The sequence below is a fragment of the Brachypodium distachyon genome, chromosome 1 (genome assembly GCF_000005505.3).
Source record: "Brachypodium distachyon strain Bd21 chromosome 1, Brachypodium_distachyon_v3.0, whole genome shotgun sequence".
NCBI classification, from domain to species: Eukaryota; Viridiplantae; Streptophyta; class Magnoliopsida; order Poales; family Poaceae; genus Brachypodium; species Brachypodium distachyon.
Window position 1 is genome coordinate 69,842,346 of NC_016131.3, and position 22,434 is coordinate 69,864,779.

The following is a 22,434-nucleotide window of genomic DNA, read 5'->3' on the forward strand; positions in this document are numbered from 1 at the left end:
CTTCCCCGTCGTTGCCGTGCCGGTGCCAAGAGCGAGCCGCCGCCCCGTTTCCTTTCCCGTTCCCCACCGTGAGAACCTAAAAGCTAGGGTTTCTCATCTCGCCACCTGCCAACTCGTGGCAGCCGTCGCCGGCGCCGGCGCAGGGCCAGCACCCGATTCGTCGTGGGATTGAGTCGATCTCGCGGGTGGAGATATGAAACCGGTGGTGGGGATCGTGGTGTCGAACAAGATGCAGAAATCGGTGGTGGTGGCGGTGGACCGCCTCTTCCACAACAAGGTGTACAACCGCTACGTCAAGCGCACCTCCAAGTTCATGGCGCACGACGAGACCGACGACTGCAACATCGGCGACAGGGTCAGTAACCACCTGCTCCCTCGATCCCCTCCCTTTGTGAACTGTGATACTTGCCTTCGACGCGGCCATTTCGGCATCGTACGTTTGAGGTCCGGGTTATAGTCTGAGGGCCTGTATGGACGAGGTGGGATTCGAATTCAACGCCTAAGGATTTAGTTCAAATTTAATGATTGACTAGCTAAATACCCGAGCGTTGCTACAGATCTAATAAATTAGACTATTTAACATAATTCTCTGAACAAATAAGTTTGACCACTCAAAGACGCGCGTAGTGCCCAGCTTAGCCTATGTAACATGCTCCTTCATTGGCTATTATGCACCATTTTTGCCGTAAATTCTAGCCAGTGTCAAACTTAGCCTAGTGCATGGCACTTGCGGGGAAATTTACCCTACCTCTAGTACCAAACATGACCACCATCTCATCCATTTGCAATGGATCTGACTGTTTGCATCAAAGCGTGGGATGACGTGAGTGGACTGCCGCCATCGATGGATATTGTTAGAGGAGTAAAGGTAAAGATGAAGGTTACATAATGGTGTACAAGTTCAATTAATTCGGCTCTTCGTTGGGTCTATGGTTGATACAGAAAGGGTGGCCAAAATATGTAGCAGTTTAAGTGGTTTGCGTCTTCTCTGCTGCTATAAATGTTAGAAAATCCTCCCAGTTACTGATTCATAGACTGCCACTTGATGAGTTGGACCTCAGGTCTTCGTGTGATGTTCTCCAGGCCAGCTATGTATCTGCGCATAAAAACAACCGAACAGTTATTTTATACTCTGTAATCTGTACGCATAGTCTTGGCTGGAGTGTTTGGGGATGGCAACCATATGTTTACTGGGGATTACACTTGATCATTAAGAGTTAATATATGTCCCTCTACCTTCATGATTGCTTCTCAACAAGTTCCAGAATGGTACAATTCACTTCTTTGTGAATTTTGCGAAGTATATAGTTTCTAAACTTTCTTGTTCTCGGTACTAGACCACTTGTTATCATGTATTGGAACTGATTGTTGAAAACTCGAAATAAAAACAATACTGTTACCTGCTTGTTATGTTGATACAACTAGAGCGCTGCTAGTATACAGTTGATCTTTTTTGGTGTTTTCTGTTGATAAATTCATCTGCGCATTTGTCCATGTCATTTTTTAGGCCTGTAAGATGAAGTTTTGATAAGCTTGCTAGCTTATTGGAGAAACTCAATCTACGCTTGACAATTTATTGAGTAAACAATCTTTGCCACTTCGGCACTTGTACGACTACGGTAGATGTTGTAGTAATGGCAATCTTTTCTTCTTCATAATACTCTAGGATCCCATGTGTTTTTGCACGCTAACTTTTATAAATGTGAAGGAAGGTCTGGCAGACAATCCAATGTGAAGGATGTTGTAATGATGTTACCATGTGATCCAATCATTTCTGCTCTGTGGAAAGTGAGTAAGAATGTGAATTGAACTGCACTATAAAAGTTTGCTCAACTATCTTTGCTTTAAGTGCCCACAGATCTGTATCACCAAAGGGCACTTCTGTAAAGAAGTTTGTTGAACTGTTGCTATGACAACTTATACTGAAATTCCAGACATGCAGATTTTTAGAAAATACTCCCCCCGATCCATAAAAAGTGTCGCCCATTTTTTACTAAGTGGTCGACACTTTTTATGGATCGGAGGGAGTAATATTTTGGTGCTTCTGCATTTGTTGTTCTGTCAATAGATTGATGAATTCACATAGTCGTGTCCTGTGGTATATATATTTTTTCGAATCGGGCACCCCCATTTTCTATTTCATAGAAACGGAAACAACAAAGTCTCAAGCGTACAACATGAAAAAAGCAGGAGAGAATGGGGAGCGGATTCGGGCACCAGCAGGAAACCCATTGTCCTACAGCCGGCTCGGCCATAGCACTATGGGGCGAAAACCTGCTGCCACCAAAACAGAAGACCTAAAGATCGAGATGCCGAAGCAGGCAACAGAGAGTTTTGCGAGTATTAAGACCCTTACAGACCCACACACCATGGGGCTGAATGAACCAAAAGTCATGCCGACAGAACTGAGTTTTTAGCTGGAGGTAATAAGCTGCCTAGATCCCCCACTTGCCGAGCGTCTCTGAAATCTTCGCAGCAGCTGCGCCGTCGCCTGTGTGAGACCAACTGCCCCATCCGTCAGCCTCTGCTGCAGCTCCTGAGTCTTCAGTGCCGCCCAGTACTGAAGAAAGGAGCACAATAAGAATACCACAGCAGTAGGATGATGCACAATTTTCTTCTCAAAACACAGAGTATATAATCTACTCTCCGTCCCAAAATAAATGGCGTGGATTTGTATAGATTCTTATACAGATCATGTCACTTATTTCAGGACGGAGGGAGTATTTATCTTCTTACTGTAGACTGGTCCCGCATTTGTTGTTCTGTCAGTAGATTGATGAATTCCTTTTATATCATAACATTCAAGACCCTCTTTTTTTTTTCTTATAATGGTTGGAAAATTTTCTTTTCAGGTTAGGCTGGACCCTTCTAGGCCCTTGAGCAAAAATAAGCATTGGGTTGTTGCCGAGGTTCTTCGCAGAGCTAAGATGTATGTTCCACCATCTGCAGCAACAGCTTCCAGTGAACTTGGTTCCACAGCTCAACAAGCTGCTACCAAATCATCGGCCTGAAGCTCCTCTGAGGCAAAGACCCACCTGTTGTTTAAAATCTCTGTTCGTTTCCTTTAGGATGCAGTTCTTAATCTGAATTCCATCATGAAGAAAAATGACCAGGTTGATGCCATTTTTGTTAAATTTTAGTTCAGTTCTGGCTCGTTGTTCTGTATGACCTTTGGGCTTTGCTGAATCAGGGCCAATGAGGAACTGAGGATGACACAGAATTAACAATACTGTGGATTCACGTCTTTGGCCATGTTCCAATATTTGCATATCTTTCTGATTGCTTCTTTGTGCTTCCCTTGACGAGTCTGTTGAAAGTGGTAAATTACCATGATCCCATGGTCATACCTTTTAATCAATGGCTGAGAGCCTGAGATTAACTATCTGATAACCCATGGTGCTCGTTGGCTCGTCCGTTAGCGGGGTGGCGATGCATGCTCGTCAGGACTCTGGGATGCCGTCCTGCCCTCGCCGTCACTTAATATGGGATGTAATAGAAAGTCAATATGGGACGGACTGATTTTTAATTTGGTATCACACAAGTTAACTAGGAACTACGTATCTCTTTTAGTAACGGCTAATTGATTGCTTCTTTTAAGCTAGGCAATCATAGCAATCCATGAATCCACCTCATCGTCTCTGCACGAGGCTCAACTTAGATAGTGTGTTTGGTCGGTGGATTCGCGGATTCAACTCTAGTGTCACCGAATAGAATGTTTGAGTCGGCCTGTTTGGGATTCTGATTCAGCTTTTGATGTTTCTAGTCTTCTAGAAATCACTTCTCGCGTTTACACATGAACCTGAAAAACACATCCGGAAATGCTTCCCGCAGCTTCTGGGGAAAACACCTCCGGACGTGCTTCTCAGCTTCATGTGTAAACAGGAGAAGTGATTTTTAAAAGGTTAGAAGCACCAAAAGCTGAAATAGAAGTCCAAACAAACATGACCAGATACTTGTATGTTTGATTTAAGGAACAAGCCAAAGTGGGATGAAACGACTTGGTTCTAACAATCCTTGTCTTAAATTTGCTTAAATATCCGACATTTGGTTCCTGAAAATTAGTACTCTCTCAACTAAAGTTCCATTCCGTAAGTGCCCAGCATTCATGATTAATATCCATGGGAGTACAAGTGAAAAAAGGATACACATTACACAAAGCTGAAGATGTTCATGGTGTTCAAACAGTCACAATAGTACTAAGGTGGCGAATCCTGGCTGGCCTTAGATTTTTGGTAGCACACAGCAAACAGCAAACATCAACTGAACACAACTACACAAGTTGCTGTGGTGGCAGCTCTACAGTACCAACTCCTCAGTCTTCGTCTCTCTCGGGAGGGAGGCCACAAGGAAGCAGCATTTTCTGCGACACCAGAAAAAAAGTTTCAATACTTTATATTGCGATACCTCATCATATAATGCACATTAAAAAAAATGGGCAAACATGCAGATGCAGACACTGTGCTACGGTCAAGTACATCCACGAACCACAACTTTCAAACGGGCTACACAGGATGGCAACATTAAATACTTGATGAAACGGATCGATTGCATTTCAAACATTGTATAGGGGCTCAAATAGTAAATCCTTCCTACAAAAGGTCAAACTTTTTCCTTCAATTTTGAGCACAAAAGGTGATTACAACATTTTAACACAAGCCTGCAACACAAAAGCTCTGGCAGTGTTCTTATATATCCATATGCACTTGCGCCCTGAGATTTAATTTTTTTTCTTGCAATGCTATTGCAGAGCAAAAACACCATTATAGATGCACACACTGGGATATTAGACTGGTTAAGACCGCAATAAAATGATGAACATAAATCCTGAAATTTGATAACTACCTAGGCTCTCCTTGTCCATAGTCCATACTCCATACCACATATTGTACCTACTCTACTGAGATTTAAGATTGAAGCCCAGCTAACAGTAGAAAGTGAACTGTCATGTAGCTTAATATCCTTAAAATACATGTTAGCATCACTTTGAAGGCCAAAAATAAACAATTTAAGCTACAGTCCCAGTGAGTTTTGCTTCCGACATTCAGCAGAAGGACAGCCAACATAGTATTTTGGTGTGCACCATTTAGTGGATGTGAAACCTCTACCACTTCAATGTGACAAGACCTTTTTTGTATATCAGAGGTCAAACTTTTAAATTTGGACTGCAAGCATTCTAAAACATCTATTTATATATCACATCAGTTTAAGAAACGGTTATGAAACTTGTGTCCTGACAGGGGATGTATATCAAACACCACTAGGATACTCTTTGGTAACATGAAAATAAATAACTTCCAGCTAGATTCTGGCCATGCTGTATCATGGTTTGGTACAGAAACCCTGCCTAGCTACAGTTCGCAGCTAAGAGATGATATTTTATGAGATTGGAAAGGTGATACACTATAATTGCACTCACATGGTATGTAGTCATAATGAAAAAGGTCGACTGTGATGCAATGAAAGGCCCCATCAAAACCATGAAATTGCCTAAGTAACAAAAGCAAAACTAGCATCCCGCCAGTAAGAGTCTAATGCAAGTGAACTAAGAAACATATTCGATAGTGATGCTTCTCATATTATACACAAATGTTTATACACCAGTTCAGTTCTGCAGAATTTTGGGCTAAATGTCAGTACTCAGCGTACTCAGTAGACAAGTTAAGACGAATTGCCTTAACATACCTGCATAAAATCGTATCGCTCCCTTCCAATTGATTCATTCTCAGCAATGGCAAAATATGCCAACATTGGGTAGTGTCCAATATAAGATGCATAGCTGTCTCTTTGGATATTCACAGCCCATTCACTGTAATAGAAGAACATGTTAATGATTAATATCTTACAAATGCATGCCAGACAATCTTGCAGCTAGTGCGACATTTTTAATACATAATACGAGATACTTACAATCTGGTCAGGTCAGCATGCCCTGTTCCGACATATTTGGCTTGAAGATGCTCAAGTTGAGAATTGATGTTGAACCTGTCGCTAGCCTTTTAAATAGTGAATGATAGTGTTAGAACTTAAGCTTTCCAGTTGAAATGTAAGATTTTACTAAAAACAACTGTATATTGAGAAAATATGACCTACTTAAACACTTTAAGCTGAAGCAAGCTAAGAAAGACGAGAGAGAACTCAAGATCTGGCGGCATTCCCAGTAATTCCTCAAAATCAGTAAACTGAACAAATGAACAGTAGAAAACCTATATGCTACATTCCAAACTATCCTGATATGACTTAAACATCTAGGTTCAGTTCACATCAATACAACAAATAAACCGCTTAGACTGTACCAAATACAATGGACCATAAGAACGTTTTTCTCAAAGGGGCTAGAAAAGTATTCTTCCTTAGTAAGGTACATCAAGAGTTGAAAACCCTAGTAAATTCATGAACCCAGCACTAGATTCATCTTGAGACATCTGGCACTAAATTCATTTGGACTCGAGAAATTTACTTCGCTACGTCAACCTCCTCTATCTAGCGGCATCCATGTTTCGCTGGAAACCATAAAATAGCAGCTCCACTTGTTAAACCAGGATGTTGTCTCGATCACAGTGGAGTATTTATATTCCTAACGACATGGATCCTATGGGCTCTTTTGATGAGTTTTTACCGCATACAGAATTTAATTGCGATCTATCAGACACATAACGGAATAAGCAACGCAGAGAAATTGATCAGGGACTAGTAACCTGCATGTTGGCCGACGAGTATGGCCCGTACCACGGACCGGAGGGTTGGGAACCCCGGGATCAGATCTGCGGGGGCGAGTAGAGATTGACAGCGGTGGTGCTCGAGGAATAGTGGGGAGGCGGCGGAAGAACGAGAACGAGGGGAGGCGACGGTGGATGTCGATTCTGGGGCTGACCTCACAGAAGTAGCAATTGGGCCGGTTTAGGCCGGATCTGGTCCGCTTGCCTTATCATTTTTTTAATTTTATTTTCCGCGCAGACTCTGACGGGTGAGTCCAATTGACTGTGATTTGGGCTTGGGTCAAACTTCTCATAAAATTTGTAAGTTCTCATGATTGCAGGTCTATTAGGTCTACTAATCTGGCTGGTCCATTACCTCCACCAAATCTATCTATATATCCCATAAAATTTGTGAGCTTTCAGGATTACATGTATATTAGTCCTACTAAGCTGGCTGGCCCATTAACTACACCGAATCTATTTATATCTATATCTATATCAATGTGAAAAATACGGACCGTTCCAACTCTTTTTCTCCCTTTTTTTTCGTCAAGCCCCCGAGACCTAACTCATCCGCCCTCACGCAAACCCCTCCTCCGTCCGCTCCAGACGGCCGAGCTCACCTCTCCTTGTGCAGCAGCCCAATAGGAGACCCTTCCTAATCCAACATAAATACTTTCCCTGACGCAGCGGAGAAAACACAATTAAAAGCCCAAAGGTATCTCTTCACACATTCGATCTTGCTCTCCCGTTTTGGTGATGCTCGTTATTCGTAGGTGCAACGGCAGGTTGATCCTACGATGCAGCATATGGTCCCGCATGCGGTGCCTCCTTCCATCCGAGAACCGGCGGCTCTGGCCTGCAGGCTCCATCTTGTCAGACACCGCTTAATTCCAAAGAAAACAAGGGAACGGGTTCGTTCTCTCAGCCCTCATCCCCGTCGTGCTGATCTGGGCCAACGGGAGCCGCTACGACAACGTGCGCTAAGGCGATTCAGCCGTGATAATGGGGGATGATTGAGGAGGAGGAAAGGAAGGGAAGTGTCATGGGATACGGTTCAGAGCACCGGGACGGGTCATGGGCTGAGGAGGCATTGTCGAGGGCGGAGATTGTGGCGGCTGGCGCCCGTGTGTGCTGCTTTTGGCACGAGTCAGGATGCCAGTGGCCCGCCCAATGGGCTACGCGGGATTGTCCGCTTCGGCCGCAAAAGGCTACACGGGCTACCGCGGACGCCGCAAGTACACACAAGGCGGTCCAGCAGCGCCGCGGCTCAGCCGCTCAGCCACATGCACACAACAACACAACGGAGAAGAATGCAAATACATGTGAATTCAAGTGCGAAAAGCAATTCGAATCAGAGCCACGGCCGTTGCGGCGACTGGCCGGAGTTGTGGCTGCCAGGGAGAACGGATCCATGGTCCTCTTAGCCGGATCTCCGTGTGGGGCGCGACCGCCGGCGTTCAGGCATGGCGTGGCTCCGGCTGCGCGTGGTCTGCTGGCTCTTCATGCCTTCGTGGTGGTGGCGCCACTGCCGTGCAGGGGTGTGCTGGTCAACGGGCGGCAGGCCGGCACCACCACGACAGGATTGGGCAAAGGGAGCGGCGGAATTGAACGAGGATTCGGGGAAGAAGATACAGTCGATTGTTTCGCGGGCGAAGCGGACGTTGGGGGCCGCACAGAGTCTGTCCACTTAGCCGAACAAAGTTAAAATAGTGGGCCGCACGGGCCAATAAACACGTTTTCTGGCGGGCGGAGTTCGCGGCTGGCGGCCGGCCGCTGCGATTGGCACCGCTAGGCACGAGGAGAAAGACGGGCACGAGCGCTTGTGCGGGCATGGGCTGGACGCTCTCCAAGTAGCTGGAAAGAACGGATGTGACCAAAAAGTAAAAAAAAAAAGGAGAAAAAAAAAGACCCAAAAATGGATTGCGTATACCATGGCCGTGGCAGCGCACGGGCATTCTGCTAGTTCTTATATGATTTTGTTTCTCAAAAGTTGTGGTTTCAGAAGTTGTCATTCACTGTAGTTACCTAATGCCTGACGAGCCAAACCGATGGTGCTAGGCCGATGTGAAACCGCAGCAGATCAACAGGTTACAGAAAAATCAACCGACGATTTTTCGCAAAAAAAATTAACCGATGATAAAAACAGGAGTATTATTTACTCGAATAATATTAGCTAAAACTTTTTTGTGAGACTGTGTTTCGGCATTGGTTCTAACTGCGCAACTCCTTTTGTGTTTCAACTGCACAAATTCACATTCACATAGCACCGCACATAGGCGCAAGCAAGACCTCCGTTCTTTCAGAAGGTAGGCATGAATTAGATCGTCCGGGACTGAATTCATCCAGACGTGCAAGCAAGACCTCAGTTTGATATTATTAGGAATGGCGAAATAAGCGCCACCAAATCTTCCTAGAATTCGCTTGCCAGCAATGCCAAAGATCTTGACCAAGATCCATGTCGTGTTTGTGTCTGATTCTGATCCACAACGTTCAGTGACACAGAAGGCGTGAACCATGTCGCTCGCTAACAGTGAACCATCAAACCAAACCAACACAACGAGAAAGGCAACCGAAGACGAGCTCGAAATAAGTCTATCGGTAAACTGAAAGTACCAACAACACTAACTTAACTTAAGAACAGAGGAATACAAGCCAAGAAAGCTTCGTGCCCGAACAGAGTCTCGAAAACACAGAGGGGGTAGTGATCAACTAACATCGAGGGAAAGAATCGCCAAAGAAACACAAGACAAGCTGAGTGATTCCACAGCTACTAGTAATCTCGACTTCCTCGTGCCCATTCCATCCATGCGCCTCTTGCTACGGTTGCTCTCGGCTCCGCACGCACGGCGCCCTCCGTCCTGCTCCTCCTCCTTCACTTGTACTCCAGGATCATGTTGTTCTCAGGGGCCAGGCCGACGCAGGCCCTCATGATGTTTTCCAGCATGGCCCTCTGCTTGGCCAGAGCGTTCACCACTGGTGTGCCCGGGGGGACCTGTTTCCAGAGAGAAAAAAATTTATGTCGTCAGTTAACTTGCTTATATGTATGGGTCAGAGGTAGCATGTGCATGGTACTTACAAGGGGCGCCTTGGTGAGGTAGCTCAGGATAGTAGCAACCGGATGGAAAGAGTGGAACTTATCCTGCACACAAGGCAAGTCTTCAGTTTTGCTGATAACTGTATGTAGTGCAGAAACAATATAGAGGGAGGGACACCAGCAGCACTCGTTTCAGTCCTGGAAGACTCTTATTTACCTCTCCCTCGGCTTTCAGCTGAATCCTAGTGCTGAGCTCGGCCAGGAGCACCAGATCAAGAATGATCGGTGCAGCGAGGAGCGAGTCCTCGCAGGTGTTGTGCAGCACAATGGTGCTCTTGCCCCCCATGAAGATCTCCGAGGTGTACTCATCCATGGCCCTCTTGCTGTCTCCAACGTATGGCACATACTGCGAGAGAATTGCCAAACTTGTCAGGTGTTATTATGACGGTGTGTGTGCCTGTGCAAGACTGCAACACAAGCTAGAAACAATTCAACAGACCTTGATCACGACGACATGATCAGGATGCTCCCCAGGCTCGTAGAGGATAGCATTGCTTGAGACCATGTCATCCACCACATTGCTCTTCGATATCTCCTTGGAACGGAATGTTTGCGGTGCAGATAGGTTCATCCCATCATTGTTCCCCAGATGATTGTAGCTGACAATTGAGGTGGGCTACAGTAGAAAAAACAAGATTGTCAGATGTTTTGTATTACGAAAATGGAGAAATTTCAGGTGCTGTATTGATAATTGATTGATACCTTGATTCCAGCACCAACAAGGAAATCGACCAGGACAGACTTCATCTTGGTCTGGCCACTCTTGAAATCATCACCGCCAATCAGGCAGTTGTTCTTAATAGCAAGATCGATGAGCCCTGCACACGAGGAACTAATGTAAGCTTGCAGCCAGAAACACTAAATCAGGTACAACTCGAGCACAACAAACTACACACCAGGCACAAAGGTGTTCTGAGGACTCCCATTGATGAACGGTACACCCTCCATGACGCAGGCAATTGCATACAGTGTTGATGGAGATATCTCTGCCTCGTTCTTGTCCACAGACGCCAAGAGGTTCTCCATTGTGTCATTGAGCCCAACACTGACGTTGCTGTACCTTTCAGTGTTTGCAGTCCACAGCACCACCACCTTGTCCACTTTGTTCTTCTCCTTGAAATCCCTGTTTCATCAAGCAATATTAGTCCCCAAAATTAATAGATTAATAGTCGCTGAAGTTTTCGGCATGGAACATTGAGACTACCAAGCCATGGTGTTTAACCATGGTAATCTAGATCCAGTTCCACAGTTAAGTATCTCCATAATTAAACAACATTTTTATAAGCAACTGGCTTAAGATTTTATTGCTGTACTATAATTGTGTTGAATACAAATGATAGGGGCTATAGAGTATTATCCATCTTTAATCACCAGTTAAGTAGTATTTGTACAAGCATATTCCTGAAGGAACCATGCACTGGTGCCAATCATGTGTTCGCACTCACAATTCAGAATATCTTTTTTTTAAGTATGTACAGTTGTGAAAGTTGTGTGCACATGCATATGTATACCTTATGTCCTTGATAATCTGTTCCATCTGCTCTTTCTTGGTGCCCTTGATGACATTGTTAGCCCGGGAACCCTGGTTGGCAGCAATGAAGTCCGGGTCATAGATGCCGGGAAGCGGCACGATGGATTCCATGTAGGGCCTGAGCTGCTTCTGCAGGTCAATGTCCAGCACCTTGGCCCTGGTCATAGCATCAGCCAGGTTCATGCTGCTAATGTCCCAGCCACCGAACACAAGGTCATCTGGGTTCACCTGAAAAAAAATTCATCACCATCAGGCAAAGATCTGCAAATCTACAACCAACTGGAGCATACATTCAACATAGCAATCGTTTACGAAAAGTGCTGGCCTTTCAGTTGACCCACAACATTTGGACTTGCACAACCACAATATCATAAGACACTGAAAATTTACTTTATCACCATCAGGCAAAGATCTGGAAATCTACAGCCAACTGAAGCATACATTCAACAGAGAAACCGTCGTCAAGAAGTGCTGACACCTTTCAGCTGACCCACGACATTTGGACTTTCACAGTCACAATATCATGAGACACTATGTCCACATTTGAATTCCCTCTTTTAATATTTATTTTACGAAAAGCACACGATAACCAGTCAATTTTTTTCAAGTTAGACCCGAGTACAAGTTTGCAAAGCATGATCTATTTAATTTGTTTTGGTTGGAGTGTAGTCAAAGAAGGTTAAATTAGATTTCAAAAATAGAGGTTAAATTACCATGGGCAGGAGGCTCTTGAAGGGCGCATAGATCTCCTCCCCGTTGTAGCTCCCAACCCTGATGGTGGAAGCCTGGGTGAGAGAGCCAAAGTAGTTGGCTTGCTGCACCTTGTCCTTGGTTGCCCATGAGATCCCCCTGAATAAATTAAACTCGATTTTTGTTTCACCGTCAATCAAATGAGATACAGAAAGTAACAAAAGAAAATTATGTGGCAACGGAGATTGTGATAACTTACTCTCTGTTAGCGATAACCCCAGCCATCAGCGTAGAGCCATTGTTGCCGCCCCATCCCACAAGCATCACCCTGCACCACCAAAAATGGAGTAAAAAACACACCCCAAAACAATCACCACCGTCTATTGACAAGTGGCTGACACAACACTGCACGTAGCCAACATGCACAGATGAGAACAAGGAAATCAGAAAAACAGCGGAAACAAACAAGCATGGTTTCAGAGTAGCATTGAAAATGGTGGCGTCAGGCTCTCGTGAATGAATCTTAGTAAAATAGTACAGCCTCACGTGCACAGGCAAAAAATAACCAGTGAAGAACTAAGGAAAACATCTTAAGAGAAGATCGTGGTAGAAAACTGTCGTGTTATGCAGATGGATTCGGAATGCTGGATAGTCTTCAGTGCTGCTCGATGGAATAGCATCTAGCATGCCAACGAAGGCATCGCATTCCACCCAAAAGACAGAAACAGGGACCGTTCTTTTGGCTCTTGCCATCACCCTCGAGGCGAATCGACGAAATAAAGCAACGCAAAAAGAATGAAAAGGAATTACAGAATCGAACAGCAAAATGCCAGGACGGGCGGCGAGAAAGAGCCGAGATATATGTGACTATCCGCGCGGCCCACAAGTGTCAACGACGGGTCGTCGTCTCGTCTAGCACGGCGAGATTCCAAACGGAACCCCGAATCCCCGATTGATGCCGACGTGACAATGATGCAGTCGAATTAACAGGGGCCAGAATTAAGGTCGCAATTCAGAGATTCAGTTCATGTACTACAGGAACACTGAACGATCCTACCCTGGAGTACATAGGAGTATGACGTTGTCGCATTTGAGCCGAGCTGACATTAATGGTCTGCAAGTTCCAAAAACATTTCTTGGAGTACTAACATCGCCGTTTTCGGCAGAAGAAGCAGGTTCAGCGGCGCTAGATTCGTTTTTCTTTTTTTTTGGTTAGCTGCTGTCGTCGATTCGTTTCTCTATTTGTCTGGGTCTCCGAACCCGGAACCCCCGATCTGGGTGGACATGGGGCCATTCTTCGACCGAAAGCAGTAATAACAAGGATTGAGACGAGGGGCAGGACAGGGCACGTACCCGAGCTTGGGGACGTTTGTGTTGGTCTTGAAGTGGTAGTTGACGGACTTGGGGCGGACGACCCACTTGGAGGCGCCGTCGTGGCTCTCGTGCACCAGCTCCGTCGTGTCGTACCGGTACTCCGCCTCGATCTCCCCCGCGCCGTACCGCACGTTCGGGCTCTCCACCCGGAAGCTCTCGATGAACATCTTCTTCGACTCCTCAGTGGAGTTCAGACGAAGGGTGAGAGAAGAGAAGGGGGGCCAAGGGATTTCTGCTGCAGTGAGGGTGGAGAGGAGCAGAGAGCTGTGTGATCGGAGATGGGCGAATGAATGGGGGATTTATAGGGGTTTTGGGAGGCCACGTGGCGGGGCGGCAGTACCGCAGTAGCGGCTGGCTGTGCTCAGGTCCCACTCCGAAGGCGCTGGCCTCTGCGCGGCGAGGCGGCAGAGAAACAAAGCTCCGCTTCGCAGCCGGTGGGAGCGCGAGAGAGAGACTGGGAAGGCCGGCGGCGGTAGCTAGAGTCAGAGAGGAGCGGCCAGCGTGGGGAGAGATCGATCGATTCGGGAGAATATAACCGAGCCTTCGGGAGATCGTGAGCGAAATTAACAAGCCCCCCCTTTCCTTCACCCGAAAACAAAAACCCCTCGCTCGATTCTCCAGAACCACGAGGGGCGAAGCGCGAGAAGGACGATCTCGTGTGGTCCGGTCTTGCTTAGGTAGCACGATCGGCGGGTCTAATCGGACTGAGACCCTCGGCAATCGCACGGCCAACGGCGGGGCCCCTTCCTCCCTTGGCCCAAGTGGCCGCTTTTGGTGGCTGGCTGGCTCCGTGGTGCTCGTGGGCGCCGTCACGTGGCTAACTGCAACCCCGATCGTGGCGGACGCTCCTGGAACAAACGGCTCACGCCTGGACCCGGTCCATGTGCACGCGCCGAGAGCCAGAGAGCCACGAGCGGTCCGTCAGAACTGTGCACCGCGGCCCGCGGGGCGCCATGTGGCTGTCAGGCTCAGGGCCGCACCGCTCTGCCTCCGCCGGTGATTGCGTCGTCCTTCTCGTCCACGCGATCCGCTCCAAGCGAAGCCGGAACAAAATTGCTGTCCTTGCATGCAATGGACCTGTCCTTGCATGTAAAACTTTCGGGACTCTTTTCTTTTTTTTTTCGAAAAAAACTATGGGGAACCTTCGCGCGGAATCTGATCTAGGGCGTGCATGCCTCCGGTGCGTTCTGGGTTGTTCGGCTCTGCCTGCCTTAGCCAGATCTGCTTTGGAGGTTTGCTAATTCAACGAAACAGAGACGAGCTCGATCGCTCGATCGCTCGATCCCACGTAGAGATGGGGTGCTGTGCTGTGTGTATCTTCTTATGTAAGAGTCTAGCTGTCTAGCTAGAGAGATTAATTGTCGTGTGCCCGACGATTTCCCGGAAATGTGATTCAAGTTTGGTACGCTCGACTACATGCAAGGACAATCGCGCGCCTCGATTATATAGCATGATCTAACCGGAAAGATATTTCGAAAGGGACGTGCGCACATAATTTTGCTGCGCATACGAGACTGTAGATAGGACACGCGTACGCAACATAGACAGTGCGCTTTTACGCGAGTTTATTTCATGCAGAGCACAGGCATGGCACACCAATCATCCTGTGTGCTGCAATAGCAGCAAGACCATGTTTTTGGGTTGCATATATACGTACCTTTGCAACACTACCAATCATCCTGTGTGCTGCTGATGCACATGACTAGGCATCGTTCGGCAATACGGTACTTTATGATAATTTCGTGTGTTACGTAGATTTTGGATATTTTGGCATTCTTTTTGCAGTGGGAACATTATATATATATATATATATATATATATATATATATATATATCAATTATTCGGGCGGGGAGGACATATACACCACCTCCGAACATATACACCTATACCCGAATAGTTGATAGAATATAATTTGAATATGATTGAAAACTAAAAAAAAAAGTAAATAATAATTAAAAATAATGAAAAATATTAAATCTTAAGAGCCATCGTTAGCATGTGTTAGGCATATAAGACCCATCATCAGCATACAAGATCACAAATGCATGGGATCCTATGATTTATGGTGTGCAGATGAAGAATAGCCAAGGAAGCAGACAATAAGGCTGCAGTGTGTCGTAGACACTATCATTAAAGCGCAAGACTACTCCCAAAATGAAGGAAGCCACGTTCGTATGCAACCAAAGAGTAAAGTGGCAGCCAAAAGACTCCTTATCACCATGCATGCATGCATCCAAAAGTTATAAAAGAAGCCTAGCACCTATAAAGGAGGTGCATCATGGACATGGAGAAAGGTGAGGTAAATAATGCATGGGAGCACTATTTGAGCCAGCCATGGTGCCTATATAAGGAGGCTCTTTGCAGCATTGGAGGACACACAACCATCGAGCAAAACACAAGCCTTCAGAGCAGCAAATAGTTCAGGGCAGCTAGCCAGAAAACTATCTGCTCTCTAGTAGTAGTACCACTTCCCACTGTAATAAACCCTGTGTAATCAAAGCATTTGTAACATAAGACTGGGAAGGTAGTAAAGTAATTTCTTTATCTTTGTGTGAACCCTTCAGGGGTTCCCGAAAGGGAAAACCGTATGTAAACTATATTGTGAAATGAAGTAATTTAGTTTTTCCCTCAGTCTTTTTAGCATGTTTATACGGGTGGGTGCTTATGCTAGGGATCCTATAGGAGAAACCTCTGCGTGTAGTTCTCTGTTAAGCCGTGTGTATGGCGTTGAAATGAGAACCTTGTAGTCGTAGAGAAGTGTTCCCTTCGGGTGGAACTGCCTGGGAAGACGATAAGAAATCACCCATATAAACCTGACTAAAGACGCTTAGGGAAATAACTTAGCTACTCCTGAAGCAATATAGTAATAAATACGGTGAGTACTGAGTAGGATTATTACATCACTGCGAAGACTAACTAATAAAAACAGCTCTAAATATAGAGTAAATATAGACGATGTAATTGAAAGCATGCAATCAAAAGGTATAAAATTCATGAGTCCTCTTCAAAACAGTTCTGAAGAAAGAGCTGGAGAAGAGTGAAAAATAAGCGAGCTAATTGAAAAGAAAGAATTAAAGCAACCTAATAACTACATAAGTTACCCAAACTGCGAAGGAACCAGCAGCATTAGATTCACAAATTATAAATCTGCAATCATAGATGATACTGAATCTTTTGCTTCTGAATCAGAGTTTAATGAAAATAAAAATAGTGGCGTGACTGAATACATGGAAAAGGCACGATGAAATAATTCATTATGAAGGAAAATCGAAACATATAGAATGGGAATATAATAATTCTATGACAAAAGATTGGCCTAAGATAAGAGAAAAAGAATTGTTTTTCATTAGAGAGATTGCAAGACTTAGAAGATTAAAAAATGAGAAAAAGCCTGCCATTGGTAGTTCAATCAAACTAAATAAGAACATAACGATAGAAGAAAATAAGGTTGGTAGTAGTAAAGCCAATAATACAGACCAGAGCCATAAAAATAAAGATATAAGTGAAGAGGAGCAGTGGGACATAAATAATAAAATACTAACTGAAAGTTATGAAGAAGAAGAAGAATTAATAAAAGATATGCTTAAGGAAGATGAAGTTTTTGATGGATCTGAAGAAAATAGTGACTTTATAAACTCTCTAGATAATGTAGGAATACACAATTTAGAAAATGCAATGGAAGCTATGGAAGTAGAAATGAATAACAAAAGAAGAAGGACATACGGTGATACTTCAGTAAAAAGAGAAGGAGAGAGAGAAAGACCAAGAAGGGCAGCCAGAACATGGCCTCTAGAAAAAGATGATTTCCAACCAACATACATCCCTGAACAATATAGATATATGGGTACTAAAAGAAGAGATTTTGAAAAACCAGTACAATTTCAAAATTATAAGAATGATGGTGCGATATTAAATCTAGCAGCCCATGACCCAATACACTGGCCTAATATAATTAGCATATGGAAAGGTTTAATAGTTCAAAATATATACAAAATCAGCATAGCATAGGCAATAAGGTGGAAGATATGATAACCTATCTTGAAACCTTTTTAGGAGAATCTGTAAAAGTTTTATGGGAACAATGGGTAGAAACATTTCCTAGTCAATATGAAGAATTAAAAGCAGGTGGAAGTAATCCCCATAACTTCGCTAATATTATATCACTTATAGTCATAGCAGAAGATCCAGATTTAGGAGATACCACATTGCAGAATGAGAGGTTGCGAGAAATAGAAAAATTAACGTTAACAAGCTGGAAAGGTATAAAAGAATTCTCTCAACATTATTTATATAATGCTACCCCCGCTAAACAAGGTTTTAACAAAAGGTAGTAGAAAGATATTTTAACAAATTGCCTAACCCTTTAGGATCTATAATATTCGAGGAATATAAGAAACAAACAGAGGGTTCGGTTTCAAATATATCTCAGGCTATTAATTTTGTTTTTAAGCAACTAAGAAAGGTATATATGGATATACAAGCCCAAAGATTTATGAAAAAAGCAGACTACAATTTTTGCAATAATATTGTTCAAATACCATTAACATACGGAGAAAATAGGCATAAAAGTAAAAAATATTACAAACCCCAGAGGAGAGATAATAGGAACTTTAGGACAAAGAAAATATATTTTCTAATAAGATCTGATAATAGAGCTCCTTATCTACATAAGAGAAATGTAAGAAGATATGATCGTAGAAAAACTTATGATAAAACATGTAGGTGTTTTATATGTAATTCACCAGATCACCTAAGTGAAACTTGTCCTAATAAAGATCAGAAAAGGTACTTTAGTAAATATGAAGAGCAAGAAAGAGTGTTAATTATAGATAGTGTTAATGAAAATATCCTAGTATGCGATGAAGAAATAAAAGACGATGAGTCGATATACTCTATCATAGAAACAGATGAAGTAGAAAATGATACTTTAGAAGAAGAATCAAGTGAAGATGAAATAGACCTAATAGATGATTTAGCCGGTTTAAAAATTGAAATGATGAATCAAGTAGATTGTGAACACGATTGGATTAGAGGTAAAGGAGATTATAATATAAAATGTGCGTTTTGTATATACTATCCAAGCCAAGAAAATAGGTCTACATGTAGTTTATGCTTAAGACAAGCTTGTGCCTCTTGTTTAAAGGCTAGAAATCAAGCCTGGAGACAAGAAATAGTTTGTGAACCAGAAGAACGAATCCTATTTAGTAGAGTTAGAAATTTAGAGAATAGAATAAATAAACTAGAAGCGGATCTAGAAGAGGTAAAATATAATTTTAGAAAATAATAGTAGTGGTAATCAATATCAAGAGGATAATATGGACAAAAATACTGAATTAAAGGATCAAATGGTGACAGTAAAAGAAAGAAAAGGAGATAGGCTTATCCAACTAAAAAACGCCATTACTAGTTTTGGAAACAAATATATAGTACGTTTACCATTTAAGGAGGTTCTGGGAATAAGAATCCCAGTCAAAATAGTATTAAAACCAAATATTTCCTATAAAATATTAGCACTATTAGACACAGGGTGCACAAAAAACATCATTCATGACAAGTATTTTGCGAGATGCCCTGAAATAGTTAAAACTATAGACAACGATAAAGCTGAAGTCTCCAAAGACATGTCAGGAATACAAAAGATTCACAATCAATTGGCCTATAATATTGAATCTTACATAAATGGAACAAAATATATTATAGATGAAATTAGAATTAGAGATTTGTCAGTAATAAAGGATGACATGATATTGGGTTTAAGATTTTTACAACAATCCTTACAAACCAGTATTATATATGAAGAAGGAGTTACATTCATCCCATATCAAGATAAGGTTCCATACATATCTGAGATTATAAGACAGAGAAAATCCATACAAAATGCAGAAATATCTAATATAGATGAAGAATATAGTGCCGATAAAGACTCTCTTGAAATCTGCAAAGAAGAAGAGCTTAGTAATGTCATAGAAGAATACCATATAGAAAATACATGTACCGAATGTATAGGTTTACAATCATTCTCACCAAATTGGTATAGAGATATAAAAACCAAGAAAGATATAGACAAAATAGTGCAAAAATAAGAAGACATACAAATCATTGGAGAAATACCAATGAAACATTGGGATAAGAACTCCATAGTCTGCAAGATAAATATTATCAACCCTGATTACATAATCAAGTCAGGACCAATAGAAGCTACTCCCAAGGATATAGAAGAATTCAAAATGCATATTGAAGAGTTATTGAAATTAAAAGTCATCAGGGAAAACAGAAGCCCTCATAGATCAGCTGCCTTTATAGTTAGGAATCATGCTGAGGAAGTCAGGGGAAAATCTAGAATGGTTATTAATTACAAAAGACTTAATGATAATACAATAGACGATGCATTCAATATATCCAATAAGCAAGAATAGATTAATAGAATACAAGGAAGCAAATATATTTTTAAATTTGATCTAAAGGCCGGGTTTTGGCAAGTAAAAATGGCTGAGGAATCTATTCCTTGGACAGCGTTTACATGCCCTCAAGGTCATTATGAATGGCTGGTAATACCCTTAGGATTAAAAAATGCGCCTGCATTATTTCAAAGGAAGTTGCAAAATATATTTAATGAGAATCAAGCATTTATATTAGTATATGTAGATGATCTATTGGTTTTTTCAAAATCATAAAAGGAGCATATTGCTCACCTTGAAGTCTTTTTTAGGAAGGTAGAACAAAATGGGCTAATACTATCTAAAAAGAAAATGGAGATTTGTGAAGAGAAAATCAGTTTTCTTGGGCACGAAATAGGAGAAGGAAAAATACATCTGCAAGAGCATATTGCAAAGAAAATTTTACAATTTCCTGTTCTATGAATAATAAAAAGGTTCTACAACAATTCCTAGGGATTGTAAACTATGCAAGAAATTATATAGATAATCTAGCAAAACTAGCTGGACCTTTATATGCTAAATTAAGAAAGAATGGGCAAAGGTATTTTAATTCTGAAGACATAAAGTTAGTCAAGGCCATAAAAGAAAAGGTCAAAAATTTGAAACCTTTAGAATTGCCATTAGAAGATTATTACTTTACAATCGAAACCGATGCATCTAAAGTAGGTTGGGGTGCTATATTAAAGCAAAAACCTAATAAGTACTCTCCAAAGGCAGAAGAAAAGATATGTAGGTATGCCTCAGGAAGTTATAAATTAAAAACAGTAAATAATATTGATAGAGAAATCCTCGCGGTAGTCCATGCAATAAACGCATTTAGGTTATACTTGGGATTTAAAGAATTTACAGCACGCACTGATTGTGAAGCAATATGTAGATACTATAATCAAATCAATAGTAAGAAAAGTTCTACTAGAAGATGGGTTTTATTTGAAGATATCATAACTGGAAATGGATATAAAGTTGTTTTTGAGCATATTAAGGGAAAAGATAATTGTTTACCTGACATATTCTCCCGTTCATCAATCTTGCAGGAATGAAGCATGGATTGCTTCCCAATGGGATGGAAGTATTTACCTTTGGAAATGAAAACACACTGAAAATATTTCCCCCGAATACATTTAAATTTAAACATAAGGGACATATTGCCCTCGATGAAATTCAAGAATGCATACTTGACAATTTCTGGTTCCAATATAATAATAAAAGAGAAGAAAAAGGCTATATGCTATCAATTCTGAATAGTCTAGCCGAATATTTCAATATGATGAACAAGAAGTTACCAATATCAGCAAATATTGCAGTGCAAGAATATAAGCTATTATATGTACTATTTGATGGAATCAAACCTGAAATATATATGACCTTTGAAGAAATAATAAAAGAAAAGCTAGACGCAAGGAAAAGGAAAGAGGACATAACATGGAAGAAATATGTTGATGTCAATGAAGCCTTGAGTAGAGCAAGAAGTACGATAGGTGAAAATTATTACATAGAACCGAAAGCCAAAAAATATATCCAGAAGATCAAAGGTGAAGAAATTTCTTCTTCATCAAATACAAAGAATGTAAAAGAAGAAACATTAATATTAAAGAAGGTAAAAGAAGAAGAATCTCTTAAATATCAAACATACAAAAACTGCCTAGTAAAAGGAGTGGATCCTTTAGATTCTGAATATATAGATCTGAAGATAAACGAAGTATTAGAAGATACCTCAAAAATATGGAAAGAAGAGTTAAAAGAAGAAATTTTAAAAGAATTACGACTTGAATTCATGCAAAAATTGAAGAAATGAAGAAAGAATATGATTTAAAATTTTAACTAAATCTTTCAAAATTTGATTTTAATCTTTCAGAAGATGATCACATGGATATTGCAGGCCATGGGCAGAAACCAGAATTTTAATTGATATTACTATCAATTGTTCGGGCGGGGAGGACATATACACCACCTCCGAACATGTACACCTATACTCGAATAGTTGATAGAATATAATTTGAATATGATTGAAAACTTTAAAAAAAAGTAAATAATAATTAAAAATAATGAAAATATTAAATCTTAAGAGCCATCGTTAGCATGTATTAGGCTTATAAGACCCATCGTCAGCATACAAGATCACAAATGCATGGGATCCTATGATTTATGGTGTGCAGATGAAGAATAGCCAAGGAAGCAGACAATAAGGCTGCAGTGTGTCGTAGACAGTATCATTAAAACGCAAGACTACTCCCAAGATGAAAAAGCCACGTTCGTATGCAACCGAAGAGTGAAGTGGCAGCCAAAAGACCCCTTATCACCATGCATGCATGCATTCAAAGGTTATAAAAGAAGCCTAGGACCTATAAAGGAGGTGCATCATGGACATGGAGAAAGGTGAGGTAAATAATGCATGGGAGCACTATTTGAGCCAGCCATGGTGCCTATATAAGGAGGCTGTTTGCAGCATTGGAGGACACACAACCATCGAGCACAACACAAGCCTTCAGAGCAGCAAGTAGTTCAGGGTAGCTAGCTAAAAAACTATCTGCTCTGTAATAGTAGTACCACTTCCCACTGTAATAAAACCTGTGTAATCAAGGCATTTGTAACATAAGACTGGGAAGGTA

At 42.1% G+C, this 22,434-nt stretch overlaps 3 protein-coding genes across 3 annotated transcripts; 1 reads left to right on the forward strand and 2 right to left on the reverse strand.

Annotated features, from left to right (window-relative positions):
• On the forward strand, positions 1-3,284 carry LOC100841573 (30S ribosomal protein S17). Its single transcript, XM_003558557.4, has 2 exons — positions 1-355; positions 2,853-3,284. Exons 1-2 carry the CDS (start codon positions 194-196, stop codon positions 3,009-3,011), a joined length of 321 nt encoding a protein of 106 aa, XP_003558605.1. The 5' UTR covers positions 1-193; the 3' UTR covers positions 3,012-3,284.
• Positions 3,285-3,998: 714 nt separating this feature from the next.
• On the reverse strand, positions 3,999-6,885 carry LOC100841881 (uncharacterized protein At4g14342). The gene is made up of 4 exons (XM_003558558.4): positions 6,696-6,885; positions 5,908-5,993; positions 5,683-5,806; positions 3,999-4,360 (listed from the first exon to the last, which is right to left on the reverse strand). The coding sequence occupies exons 1-4, from the start codon at positions 6,699-6,701 to the stop codon at positions 4,313-4,315; spliced, it is 264 nt and encodes an 87-aa protein (XP_003558606.1). The 5' UTR covers positions 6,702-6,885; the 3' UTR covers positions 3,999-4,312.
• A 2,389-nt stretch (positions 6,886-9,274) lies between these two features.
• LOC100842175 (inositol-3-phosphate synthase) lies at positions 9,275-13,950 on the reverse strand. The gene is made up of 10 exons (XM_003558559.4): positions 13,367-13,950; positions 12,273-12,341; positions 12,037-12,172; positions 11,304-11,551; positions 10,689-10,915; positions 10,495-10,610; positions 10,232-10,408; positions 9,950-10,138; positions 9,775-9,837; positions 9,275-9,690 (listed from the first exon to the last, which is right to left on the reverse strand). Exons 1-10 carry the CDS (start codon positions 13,552-13,554, stop codon positions 9,571-9,573), a joined length of 1,533 nt encoding a protein of 510 aa, XP_003558607.1. The 5' UTR covers positions 13,555-13,950; the 3' UTR covers positions 9,275-9,570.
• Positions 13,951-22,434: the final 8,484 nt, after the last annotated feature.